The 12,816-nt window shown below is 41.5% G+C and overlaps 1 protein-coding gene across 1 annotated transcript; it reads left to right on the top strand.

Moving 5' to 3' along the window:
• Positions 1-2,596: 2,596 nt before the first annotated feature.
• Positions 2,597-11,251, top strand: LOC136293671 (lysosomal acid lipase/cholesteryl ester hydrolase-like). The gene is made up of 9 exons (XM_066190603.1): positions 2,597-2,728; positions 3,994-4,108; positions 4,363-4,561; positions 5,354-5,463; positions 6,304-6,440; positions 7,445-7,585; positions 8,308-8,379; positions 9,704-9,772; positions 10,920-11,251. Exons 1-9 carry the CDS (start codon positions 2,597-2,599, stop codon positions 11,151-11,153), a joined length of 1,209 nt encoding a protein of 402 aa, XP_066046700.1. The 3' UTR covers positions 11,154-11,251.
• Positions 11,252-12,816: the final 1,565 nt, after the last annotated feature.

Here is a 12,816-nt window from a genome sequence, read left to right as displayed (position 1 = left end):
GGTTAGGCAGGGGTCTCTAGTATGCTGTGCTCAGAGTTCATGGAGATGGCTTGGAAATAATAAGAATTAGTTAGCACCCTCTTTTGACTCCAAGTTTAAACAATGTTTTCAAACTTCATTCAGTTCCTGAGAATCCCTAGAAAAGCAGGGTAATTCAGAGAAAACTCTTTTTTGTACGTTGTGATGTTCACATCTTTCAAATCACTTCTGTTTTTATTCTAAGATTGTCTAACAAAGAAGGATTGTCCCCAAGCAATCAGCAATTCAGAAAACAAGAAACTGGAGTGGAACCAGCCACCAAAACAGCCTTTGTACTACCAGCAGCAGCAGAGATCACATTCACAGCTCGAAAGTTTTGAGAAAAGCTGTATTCTTACTTTTTATCCCAAAATACAGTAGTTACAGCACTTACTAAGACAGGTCAGATAAAGATCAACAGTATAGATGAAGATCTGTCACAGCCTTAGGGAACAAGAATAACAAAGTTCCTCATAAGTACTCTAATGACAGGGTAGATGCCTCTACACCTCACCCCATCCATGGTGCAATTTGGCCTTTCAGAATGTCATGCAACGGCGCTATTTGCCAGAGAATACTTCCACCCCTTAAATACTGCCAAACAAGCAGCACTTAAACATGCCCTCCAATGCATGCAGACCTCACACAGAACTCTACTGCTGCTCCTTTTATTGGCACAAGCTTCTGGCAGTGAATCACAGGAGACAGACCAGAACTGCAGCAGGAGGTGCAACAAGGGAGTCCAAACAGAGGTAAGTTGCTTTTTCATGTGCATCCATGGTCTCTTTCTCCCTTGCCCAGCTCCATACAGATGTGTTGTCCTGATTCTGTGCGGCTGGTTCTCAGACCAGCCAGCCTGCTGTCCTTTCTGACTGCTGTGCATCAAGGGGCAGGTTTGCCAGAGGTGGAGAGGAAACAGCCTTTGGCCCATGCAAATGGGAAAAAGGAGTAACTGATGGTTTAATTTTGTTCTCGTTTTTTTTCCCCAAGGGATGTCACTGTGGATGCATGGAAATCTCAGCATTGAAAGCATGTACATAAATTAAATAAATCTTGTTCTCATAGTTCCAAAAGCATTTGAATTTTCTCTGTAAGTAAACCCAGAGATTCTGTCATCTGCTAACCTGGTGTCTTTCTGTCCTTTTTATAGTGTATGTGAAAGTCATTATGACTCTCAAGAGTACACTGATGAATTTCTAGAAGGTTTAAGGTTTGTTTTCATCAAAATCAAAACCCTCCAGAAATGGCATTTTTTAATGTATCTTTCAGGCACCTTCCTCTACCTTTTTTTTTCTTTTTAAAATATTTCAGTTATTTCCAGTTTGCCATGGTAAATATCACTCTTTGGCGTTGTTTTGTTAAATAAAAAAGATTAGAAAATATTCAAGGCTCCTACAGTCATGACTTGGCTATTAATGAGAAAGTTTTGTGCCAAGCCTTGGAGTTAATTGGTGCATTATGTCTGATTTACAAAGCTTTCATATTCAGTACAGTATATAGAAAATTGCATACCATAAAAAAGGTAATGATTTACCTGGCCCATAGCTTCATCTTTAGTACAAACTGTGACTTACACTGAATTTTCAGGTTTTTTCCCAAACAATGCTCCACATGCAGAAAAACAAGAATGTGGTTTTTACTTCAGTTTGAGCTAAATAAAATAGCAGAAAGCAGTGAAATATTGGTACTGAAACTGCTTCCAGAGCACACAGGTAGGAGGATTTCTGTTGTATTGACAGAAGAATTTGACTGTTCTCCTACAAAGTCGATAGACTACAGTAAGTTTGGATTTCAATATTAAAAGTATAATGTTATACTATATATTTTCTAATAATATATAATAATATATAACTTTTATATTCTATCTATCTATCTATCTATCTATCTGTAACATTCTAGTTGAGGCTTAATCCAAACGTTGTGCTAACTCAAGGGATATGATAGATTTAATAAAATAAGAAAATAATTGACAACTTGCTCCCTCCCTCCTGAAGAAATTCAGAGGAAAAAAAAAAATAAACAAATATTTTACCTATCTTCTCTGCACTCTCCAAATCTTAATGACCTTCGCCATGGTGTTTCAGATAAAACACTCTGGGTTTGTGACAAGTTTCATCCATGCTAATTACAAAGATAGCTACAGCCAAAAAGAAGGACATAACCTACACAGAGAGCACTACCATTTCTGTTTAGACAAGCTTTACTGTGACCACCAGACAATGCCTAAAATATAGGAAGATTGACCCTTTTCTCCCAGAAAGACAGATTTACAATAGGAAAGACCATATATAGAGAGGAGGGAAGGTACTCATCACAAACTAGCATCAATATCATATAAACACAGGCCCCCCAGGTTTGTTCCTTCTCGTTCTGGAGCCTTTGACTCATTTGTGGTCCATATTACACAGGAAAAGCTGTAGATAATCCTTTCTACACAGGTACTTATTCTGGCAGCCCTTGGAGAACAGACCTTGGGCAACCCTCAGGACACTTTCCTCTTGGCTCTTCCTGTGGAATTCCACACCACTCTCTTCCTAACACAAACACCCCTGCATGTGCTCTTCCACACAGCCCCAAGATGTGGTGCCTCCTCGTGCTGCTCTGCTCCCAAGGAACTGCCTTTTCAGCTGGATTCACAGCAGTCTCCACTCCAGGTGCTGACACAAGCCACTGCAAGAAGAGTTGCGACCCCGAATGCTTCATGAATGTTGTGAGTTGGGTCACCTTCTTCCCCTTTTTTTCTAAAGCTTCTCTCCCACTACCAGATACTGATATCACTGAATAACAGTGCCTATCTGGAGGCTAAAGTAAGTTCCCTTTGAAGGGGTCCCTCCAGCATCACGAACCTGGAGGAAATGTTGATGCTCCTATCCAAACAGTCTGAGCTAGAGAGAATTCCTTTGCAGTGGAAAAAAAGGCAGGATTCTAGCCTCAAGGCCTGCCCTTCTGTAACAACCTGTTTGCCGAGTACAGTGGTAAGGGTGCTTGAACCCCTTCTTCAAACAGCGGATTCTCATAATAAAAACTCCCTGCTCTGAATCATGGAAGATTTCCTCACCGTGGCAGCAGTGCAGTAGGTGGTGCTGTGAGTGAGATCCACCCTACATGTCTTGCTTAACCACACTTCTGCAAGAAAGGATTCACTGTGGTCCAGACAGAGACACTTCTGCATGTTTACCCTCTATAAAGGTACAACCTTATTGTGGGGGAGAGTGAGAGCTTCAGACAAAGTTCATTAGAGAAGCCCTTCTGTTGAGTCTTGAGGTGCTGAAAGGACCCCCTTGATTTCTAAACTCCTTCTCAAAGAGGAGCTTGGGTGCAGCTCCTTCTCAGTCCACCACCAGTAGCTTACAAAATAGGACATTATTTGAGTGGCTTGACCACATTCTAAGGCAGAAGATCATGTTACAGATCTGTGTCAGAATATCATACTACACACTTGCCTTGCAAAACAGGATTAACTATCTCCAAAAAAGGTTAGTCACTCACTTTGTCCCATAATAGGGAGTCAAATACCAGACAACTACCATCTAAGCAGGTCTGGAGAAGATTTTACTGCATCCTGCTACTCTCATAAGTCTGTGTAGGGCTTGAGTGTCATGGCTACAGCAATTACTACACTTTGAGTGATACAGCATTAAGTAGAATACACAAACCACTTCACAGAAACACATCCCAACTCCTCTCGCTGCTGTTTGCATCCTCTAGACTCCATGGCTACAGCACAGCAGCTACAGGATCGTCCACAAAAGAGACCTGGGGTTTGTTTTCCTGCAGGAATCCGTTTTGGTGTCCCTCCCTAGCAGTACAACATAGAGCAGTAGAGACAGGCTAGCAACATGCCTTCACATTTATCTTCCTAGGATGTTCTTGGCTAGCTTCATATTCCTGGGCAGAAGCAGCCTCCAAACAGTTCCTACACCATTATCTACACTATAAAAGCATGATAACAAACTCTCCTTTGGCATTCCACAGAGTGAAATTATAAGGTATCATGGATTCCCCAGCGAGGAATATGAAGTTACAACGGAGGATGGATACATTCTTTCTGTTTACAGAATTCCTGCTGGAAAGAACAACCAAAATACAGGTATAACATATAAGGATATAAGGAAAGTCTGAGAGTCAACTCTTACGTGGATTCCCCATCTTTCTCCTTTGCATATGCAATGGCAAGTTCCATACCTTTGCATCTCAGCAAGGGCACCCAGTCATTCAGCCTAGAATGCAGCCTGAATTCTGTATATTGGTTAAAACACTCCTGCAAAACCAAATTCTGCACCCCAATTTTAACTACACATTGCCTATTACTATTACAGCCTAAGAAAATCTCTTCTGTTTTAGGGAAGAAGCCTGCAGTCTTGCTACATCATGGTATTTTAGGAGAGGCTACTCACTGGATTTCCAACCTGCCCAACAACAGCTTGGGCTTCATCCTTGCAGATGCTGGCTATGATGTCTGGCTGGGAAACAGCCGAGGAGACACCTGGTCTTTAAAACACAAGACCCTTAAGCCATGCCAGAAGGAGTTCTGGCAGTTCAGGTACACTGTGGAGAAAGAATTTCTGAAGAAAGTAACTTTCAGAGAACTAGCAAGATTAGGCAGTTGCTACTAGAATGCAGAACCTTTCCCCCTCTGGTTATACAAAAAAAAAATTCCCTTCTAAATTATATGAAAACACTACATGTTTTCATATAATCTGACTCCAAGTGGGACATGCAACATTTAGGGAGACTAGGCAAACTCTTTTCCACAGATGCAGCCACTCCTGGGCATATCAGGGAAGTTATAACAAGGAATTGGCTGCATGATCTGAACAAGCTTTTCTGGCATCAGCACATACAGAAGCAAAACTGGAAGTACCCAGGTCACCTTTGCCTATCCACCATGCTGATTTCTTTGGGAAAAGGCTTCCAAAACTGGGAGGAATCTGTAACGCTGAGGTCTCCCACCAGACACCATGTTCCAAGTGCAGAAAGGACAGGAGACTGCTCAGCTCAGTCTAGAAATCTGATCCACTACAACTGATGTTATCTGAGAGAAAAATATTTCTTGTAACCCATGCAGGTGAAATCTCTGATTAAATCCAGTTCCCCAAGGGCTGCAGCTGTCAGGTGAAACTCGCACCATCCACATAGTGCCCAAGGCACCAGGCAGCCACGCTGCACAGCTGCACCCCTCTGCCCACTTCCCCAGCTCAAGCAAGGATGCAGACACAGTGTGCAACCTCCTCCTTCAATGGGTCCTGCTTGGTGCAATGAACAAAACTGACAGTCAGTAACTCACACTGTGACAGTCAAATTGTCTGCTAGCTTCTTGTGTTTCTCCCTACAGCTTTGATGAAATCGGTAAATACGATATTCCAGCAGAGCTGAACTTCATCATGAATAAAACTGGACAGAAGGGTGTTTACTATATTGGTCACTCTGAAGGCTCAGCTATAGGTAATGTTAGAACATTCTGGGTACCAAACAGTCAGTGCTAGTGTTCATGATTTATAGATAAGATCTGTGAGCAGACTCTGGGGTTTATGTCACAGTGTATCATTGTCCTTTTACAAAAACAAACTCAGAAACAGAGGAGAAAATCGGGGGAAGTGGCATTACTAGAAAATTTTTTCCTTTCTTCCTGTATGTGCCTTCTAAGAGTCTTTTTGCAGAATGAATAGTTCAGACTAAGTCACCACCTTCTTTGTCTATAGATAATTATGTCAGCCAGTCAAATCCATCAGTGGAGAAATTTAAACACATTCAGAAAACAGGATGGGACAAACTCTTTTTAGCTTTAATGCCTTCCTTATACTCTTCCTTTATGCATGAATTCACTTTCAAGCAAGTATGTGCTTAGTTACCAGGAAAATTTCTATTCTTAATCTTCAGATAATTATTGTATTGCTGAATGCCAGCATACACATGTACAGTCTTTAAAAGACTGCAAGCTGAGAAACTCTTTGTTTTGATTTTAGGGAACTTTAAAGAGAATTTTATTTTCAAAAATCTGAATAATATATCTTTTCAACCAAAACTGGCCTTAACACAAAACTGTCAGTTCTGACAAAAGCAGTATCAGGACATGCTCTAATGAGCTTGTATCCTTAGAATTAACTCTATCTTCCAAAGAAAAGTTTTAAGCAAGAATCTAACATTCTCTTTACATCTGCAGTACACAGATGGAAAACAGCCAAGGGGATGCTAATCTAGTCTCACTCCTTTGCTGCCAACTGCTTTTTCATTTGGTCTGTGGAGATCTCTTCATCAACTTGACTTCTTTTTCTGAGTTTGCAGGCTTTATAGCCTTTTCTACTTATCCTGATTTGTCTCAGAAGATTAAAGCATTCTTTGCTTTGGCACCAGTGGTCACCACCACACATGCTACCAGTCCTCTAGTGAGGTTTACACAGCTTCCCCAGTCACTGATCAGGGTAAGTCATTTCTCCTAAAGAGAAAGACATAATTGTCTGCTTTGTCTCTACTGGACTCACTCAACCTGAACTTTTAAGGGGTGATCAGTTAGAAATGAACTCAGTGTATCAATCTGCTGGCAGCGCCTATAGGCTTCAGACTTTCCAGAGAGGCAAACTGCAAGATTTCATATGGCATCTCTTTTGCAATTTCTTTAAGGTTGCTGACATGTTTTCACCATTATTTATTTAAGTCAATATTTCTGAGGAAAACGTTCAAATACCAGAACAAAAGAAATCTAATATATTCCACTAAACACAGCCTTAAGCACTGATAAGCACCACAAGGATGGTATTTCACATCTTAATTTTATCAGACGTGCAGATCACTTATCCTTGTAAAATACTTACTTGTAAAGTGATAAATGAAACTTAAACACCAGAAGGTGACAATTTAATAGAATTTGCTGGGAATGTGGAAATCATGCATGCCATACTTTATGTCAAACCACAGAAACACATCCTCTTTCTGTCCAAGCTGCTCCCATGATGTGAATATAGAGAATTTAGCTCTACACCCTTCTCATTTGTCTCATTTGTCTGATCCCTCTTTACTTTGTAGTGGTACTCACAGTACAGTTTGCACCTGCCAGGAAAAAAATACTAGAGCAAAAAGGGACTTCCTATATTCTACAGCCATCAGTGCAGCCAGCTTCCTTTCTCATTGAGATCAGTACACTAAAAACAGATGGACAGGGACCTCCAGCACTGGAGACGTCAAGTGCTGCAAGACTTGACTTCTCCTAGAATCTTGACCTCAAGACTCTAGGAGAGGGAGGAGCATGTGGTCTGCCCTTGGGAAGAACACACTATAAAGGGTGGTGGGAGGGCAAGCACTTTCAACCACCTTGCCTCTTGTGAAGAGGCAAGGCTATTAAAGAAGAGTGACTTATAGAAGAGGGAGGATTCTGCACGAAATAATCTTGCAACAGCTAAGAAAAGTTTTGTACTTTTCCTCCCCTCAGTTACTTCTTGGCTCCAAAGGAGTTCTTCACTACAATGAGCTGATTAAAGGACTTGCAACACAGTTCTGTGCATGTCTGGGAAAAGTCTGTGGCAGTATCCTCTGTAACCTAGCTGGGGGCAGGATACAAAATATGAACACGGTAAGCATATCCAAGAAAAGCTTAATACAAGTAAATCTGAAGTAGCTTTGAAGAGCAACTGGATGGAGAAAGACCTTTTTCTCTTTTGCACAATTCATATCTTTTCCTTCCTAAACAACAAGACATCTGACTCCTCTGAACATAAGAGATGGTTTCTTTTTGGTTGCTACACATTGAAACATTTCCAGCCAAAACTCAAAGCTGTTTCTTCTCCCAGCAGAAAGATTGCATTCCTTGACTCTGGCTGCTACCCGTTTTTCTTACGGACCTTTCACATGTCTGTTCTCCAGTTACCTTTCATCTCTCGGACTATTTAACAAGTGTGCCCATAAAAATCTCTCGTACATGCAGCTTCATTATGCTCAAGAGAACTGTATATTAACAACCTTTCTCTACTGACTATGTACAGCAGTATTTAAAAGCATCATACAAATCATAGAAACTGGGAAAACAAAGGCCATACACGCTTCTCAAATGATGTTTTCTCTATGGCTAAGGACTAACATTGAAAAGACTTTCCCAAAGTTATAAAATCCTATGTAATCTTTCCTGCTGTAAACTAGCTTATTTGTGAATCTTTCCTCAACTTCCTCTTTTATATGTGAATATCCTATAAAAATGGGGTTTTAACCCAGCAGCAGTATGTTTCTCAGGGCCTTCACAGCTTTATTCTGTCACAGCACTGGATCTCTGCCTTCATAATACTTCTGCTTTGTCTCCAGAGTCGAATAGATTCATACACAGGACATTTCCCAGCTGGAACATCAGTACAGAATGTTATTCATTGGCATCAGGTATAACAGTGCTGACATATTAACACTCTTTGTATGGCTTTTTATGCAACAGACAGCCCAGAGGGAAGTCCAGAGGTGACAGATCTGGAAATCTGCCTATCGCATCTTCTCACCTGTTACAGAGGGAGTCCAGCTTCCCGTGGCTCACTCGATCATTCCCCGAATCTCCCCTTTGGCACCAGGCTCTGAGATTTCCCCAGGGCACATTACAGCTCTCCATGTTAGACTCAAATGGCTTCCAGCCTTCATCCTTATTTATGGAGATTTGTTCCTTGAAAGTTGCAGAAGTGAATACAAGCACAGTCTCGGCACTTAGAAGGTGGGATAAGCAAGAACTTTACAGTCAGGGATGAACCAAAGAAGTGATCAAGGTTCAAGCTTCTCTCCCAGAGGGTTAATTGCAGCCTTGATTACCTTCAAAAGCCAGTTTACAGCACAAGTGCTTCTGCTGCCACAATGGCAAAATGGGGATTTGCCTCTTCTGCTGGTACTTCATGCCACTTTCAGACCTAAACTTGCTCTGCCTAGGCTCCAAATCAGACCAGGGCAAGATGGCATTGGCTCAGAAACACCACACTCTATGTGAACTGTGAACTTAAGTGAACTCTTAAGTGAACTGTGCCACTTAAACCAGCCCTTAAATACATGTGTGCTGCTATACACCCCCTGGCCAAAATTCCTGGTATCCAGACCAGAAACCCAGCACCCAGAGCCAGAAAACAGAGATGAGCTAGCAGATTTCTATCATATCCTCAGTTACTTAGAGGTTGGGATAAAAAAAAAAAAAAAAAGTACACACGTTATCAGTAAAAGACAGGTTAACCCTTTATTGTTTTGATTTTCCTTTTAGACAAATCACAGAAGACAACAGTATAGTGTAAAACATTTTAGTGTTAGCACACCCTGCTCCCAATACTCTTGTATGCAGTAGAGAGCCTCTGATACTGCTGCCACCAGTGTGAGCAGAGCAGACCTGACCAAGCAGGCACACAAAAGTCAAGGATTGTGAGGAGGTATCCCTGGCTAGTGAGAGCTCTGACACATTCCTGCATCCCAAAGAGCTACATTGGCTAACTAAAGAGCCAATTAAGATAGAGCAGCAAGGTTTTAATAACTAAACATAACAAGGGTGGTGGTTGAAGATCAGGAGAGGTTGTTAGCAAGGGGAAAAGTGGTGAAACCACTTATCCAACAATCCCTCCTCAGTATCCCTGGAATCCTGTCTAATCCCTGAGACTTTATTTCAATTGTATGCAAGAAAACTACTCCTGCACTCTGTCTCTTAACACTTTCATTTTATCTGTCCTCATTACAATATTAACAGATCCTACGTGCAGACCAATTTCAAGCTTTTGACTATGGCTGTAAGGAAAACATTAAGAAATACAACCAGGTAAGGCAACTCATTTTTCTGAGAACTCATCCTTGGGTCCTGGCAAAACTAAGAATAGAAAAATTAATAGCACCTTGAGTACTACAAAAGAGAGGGAGGAAGAGTGCTCTTAGGTAAACTTTCAGCTGAATCTAATAGTCATAATTGTCGAAGTTTATTCACAATTACGTCATATATGGATTCTTGCAGCCTCCCCTACTGATGCGGGGATGTGTCCAACAACATGTCAGCTTACCTGCATTCCCAAAAGGCTAGGAGCCACACACAGGTCCTAGGAGAGGATGTGTGCAGAGCTCTTCCCCAAAAATCCTCAAGGTCTGCCTTTCAGTTAAATACTAAAATGGGGAAGAAAAAAAAAAAGTGGAAATTCATATCTTGGTTTTAAGAGGCTACTTGCTGTAAAAATTAAAGGATAGTTCAGTATGGCACAGTGGAGACTGCTGGGCAGAACTAAAGTATCCTGTATGGAAAAAAGGAAACAGGCAAAATTTGGTCTGTAGGAGCTTTAGTTACTGCATAGGCAACACTCAAAATGCTCTGCTCCTCTTGCAACACTTACAATTTGCCTGATAATTTTTTGAGGTTTGATCATATCAGTTGACTTGTAGCATGCTTTGTGAGTCAGGGCAGGTTATTTCATGGGTGGCACGTTGTTTTACAGGTGGATAAAGATTCCAAAGACACCTTCCTTCTCAGACACCTTCCACATACACATATGGTCTTTAAATACATGAAGTTTAAATCTTGAAATTGGTAATATATTACTGTGGAAGGTTAGGAAACTGCCCAAAAAACAGTCAAGTAGAAAACTGAACCACTCTTTGATAATAGGGGTCAGTTTAAAAATATCTTGTGTATGGTCCCTCACCACACTAACCAATAACCATTCTGCATTAAGTGATTTGGTTCCGATCTCAGATGATCTCCATTGTAATTTTCTGAGTTTCTTTAACTTCTTCTGTGATGGCAAACCAGGCAGGGAAAGGGGTTAAGGAAATGAACAATAAGTGGGTGGCCTTCATTCTTATGGTTTTACTGTAGGCAGCGCAGAAGCAAAAGACAAAGAGAGGTGCTTGCACAGAAACCTTGCTCTAAACACCGCTTCTGTTCCACCAGCATTCACTCAGGTCTCCTCCCTGTCTTACAGACTGCTCCTCCTGTGTACAAGATAGAGGAGATAAAGACACCAGTTGCTGTTTGGAGTGGTGGACAGGACATGTTTGCAGATCCAAAGGACATGGCAAAGCTACTTCCTCGGATCACCAATCTCATTTACCATGAGCATTTTCCTACGTGGGGACATCTTGATTTCATGTGGGGTCTTGACGCAACTGAGAAAATGTATCTGAAAATCATTGAACTACTAAAAAAATATGCTTAAAGTGCCACAGAAGGATTTAATTCATCAGTAGAAACTCCAGAGATTTCTATTTAGCAGTAGATTATTGGGATAAGGATAGGTATAGAGGTTTACAAACTAGTGACAATTGGTTTGCAATTTTTTACGTTGCTTCCTATGGTGTTACACTATTTTGGTGGCTGCAGCCTTTATGAAGAAACTGAGGTACATGTGAATAACTACTGAAAATACAAATATATTAAATACAACATTCAGGGATCCCTTACTTTAGAAGATTTCTGTTTTTATATGGCTGATGTAGCTAAGATTTCATTTTCTGTTTTCTTGTTGATCCGTGCTACATATCTCACTTGAGACAAAGGTGATTTCCCCTGAAAATCCAAAATGGGAGAGAATTTCTCTGTTTACTGAACTTTGCTGAAGTTGAATCATCTGTCATCCTCATAGTGTTTTACCTGTTTTCTTCTCCTTACATTACCAACAGCAGCAAGGAAGACCCAAAAGATTTTCACTTGTAGAACTACCCTGGCATCTAAGCAGACAGGAGATGGCTATACTGGCCCAAATGCCAAGAAATCTAGCACCAAAACATATATGTCAGAGAAAAAGCCCTTGACTGTTGGACAGATGCAGATACTCTCTTACCCTCACACTAACTAATGGTTTGTTGCCCCTCTTACTACAAAGAGCGCAACTGTCTTCATGATCATAACCTGGCAACTGGGGATCGAGAAGATGCAAGCATAGCAGCAAATGGCACATAAAAGACAACTGCATCCATCTCAATAAATATTCTTGCCACTAACAGTAAAGAAGTTGAAGTTCTTCTAGGTCCTCAGTTCATCATGTTAATGCTCACCTATATGACTATTCCAGGGGGTAAAGATCGCACCAGAAGGTTCATCATTACAGGGCAAGTCAGGAGAGCTCAGGCACTGTGGGTGTTTCTGGGTGGGGGCATAAACCCAGATTACTTAGTCAAGACTTGTGGAAAGTGAAACCCATTTGGTAATAATCTGGGAGATAGAGAGCAATATAAACAAAACATGTTTGTACCTTGTAATATAGAAAACACATGCAAAGGACACCTTCAAGCAAACATATGCAAATGACACACCTCCTCTAGCAACCTGTGGTACCACCGGGAACTGCGTTCTCAGCTTCTGGAGACAGTTCCAGTCCAAGACACAGAGTGGCTACTCTTCCCCACACACATCATTTATAAATCCCAGTATCCTGACTGCCCCAGAGAACTTACAACAGACCTGGCCCATGTCCATAAGGCAGCAGGGCAGAGCCAGCACTGCCACAACAAACACTGCACCCAGAACAGACACGGGCTCAGGTCTGAAGGGAGGGGGGCAGGATCCACAATTCCAGCTTGGGCAAAGAGAAAGAGACGGTCTCTTTGAAGGATCTGGCAGCAAAGCCTTTCACTTCTGCTCTCACTCACACTTCTGTAGCACCACCCAGCATTCAGATAAGGTGCACTGGATGAACCTGACACTGATTTTGCACAACATGTACAATGGAAGGGAGGGGGAAAAACAGAATCACAGCACTAAACTCCTTTAACCCTCACCAGTGGTGCATTTTCCCTGCTGCAGAAACAGGGCTCACCATGAGCTAGAAATGATTCTCCATGAACCAGAGCACAAGGCTCTGCCCAATGGAATAAAGCAGT

This window comes from Chamaea fasciata, unplaced genomic scaffold, assembly GCF_029207755.1.
Source record: "Chamaea fasciata isolate MVZ Bird 193981 ecotype frontalis unplaced genomic scaffold, bChaFas1.0.hap1 SCAF_9, whole genome shotgun sequence".
Classification (NCBI taxonomy): Eukaryota; Metazoa; Chordata; class Aves; order Passeriformes; family Sylviidae; genus Chamaea; species Chamaea fasciata.
The sequence above is the reverse complement of the archived record's forward strand: the minus strand, read 5'-3'. Positions and strand labels throughout refer to the sequence as shown.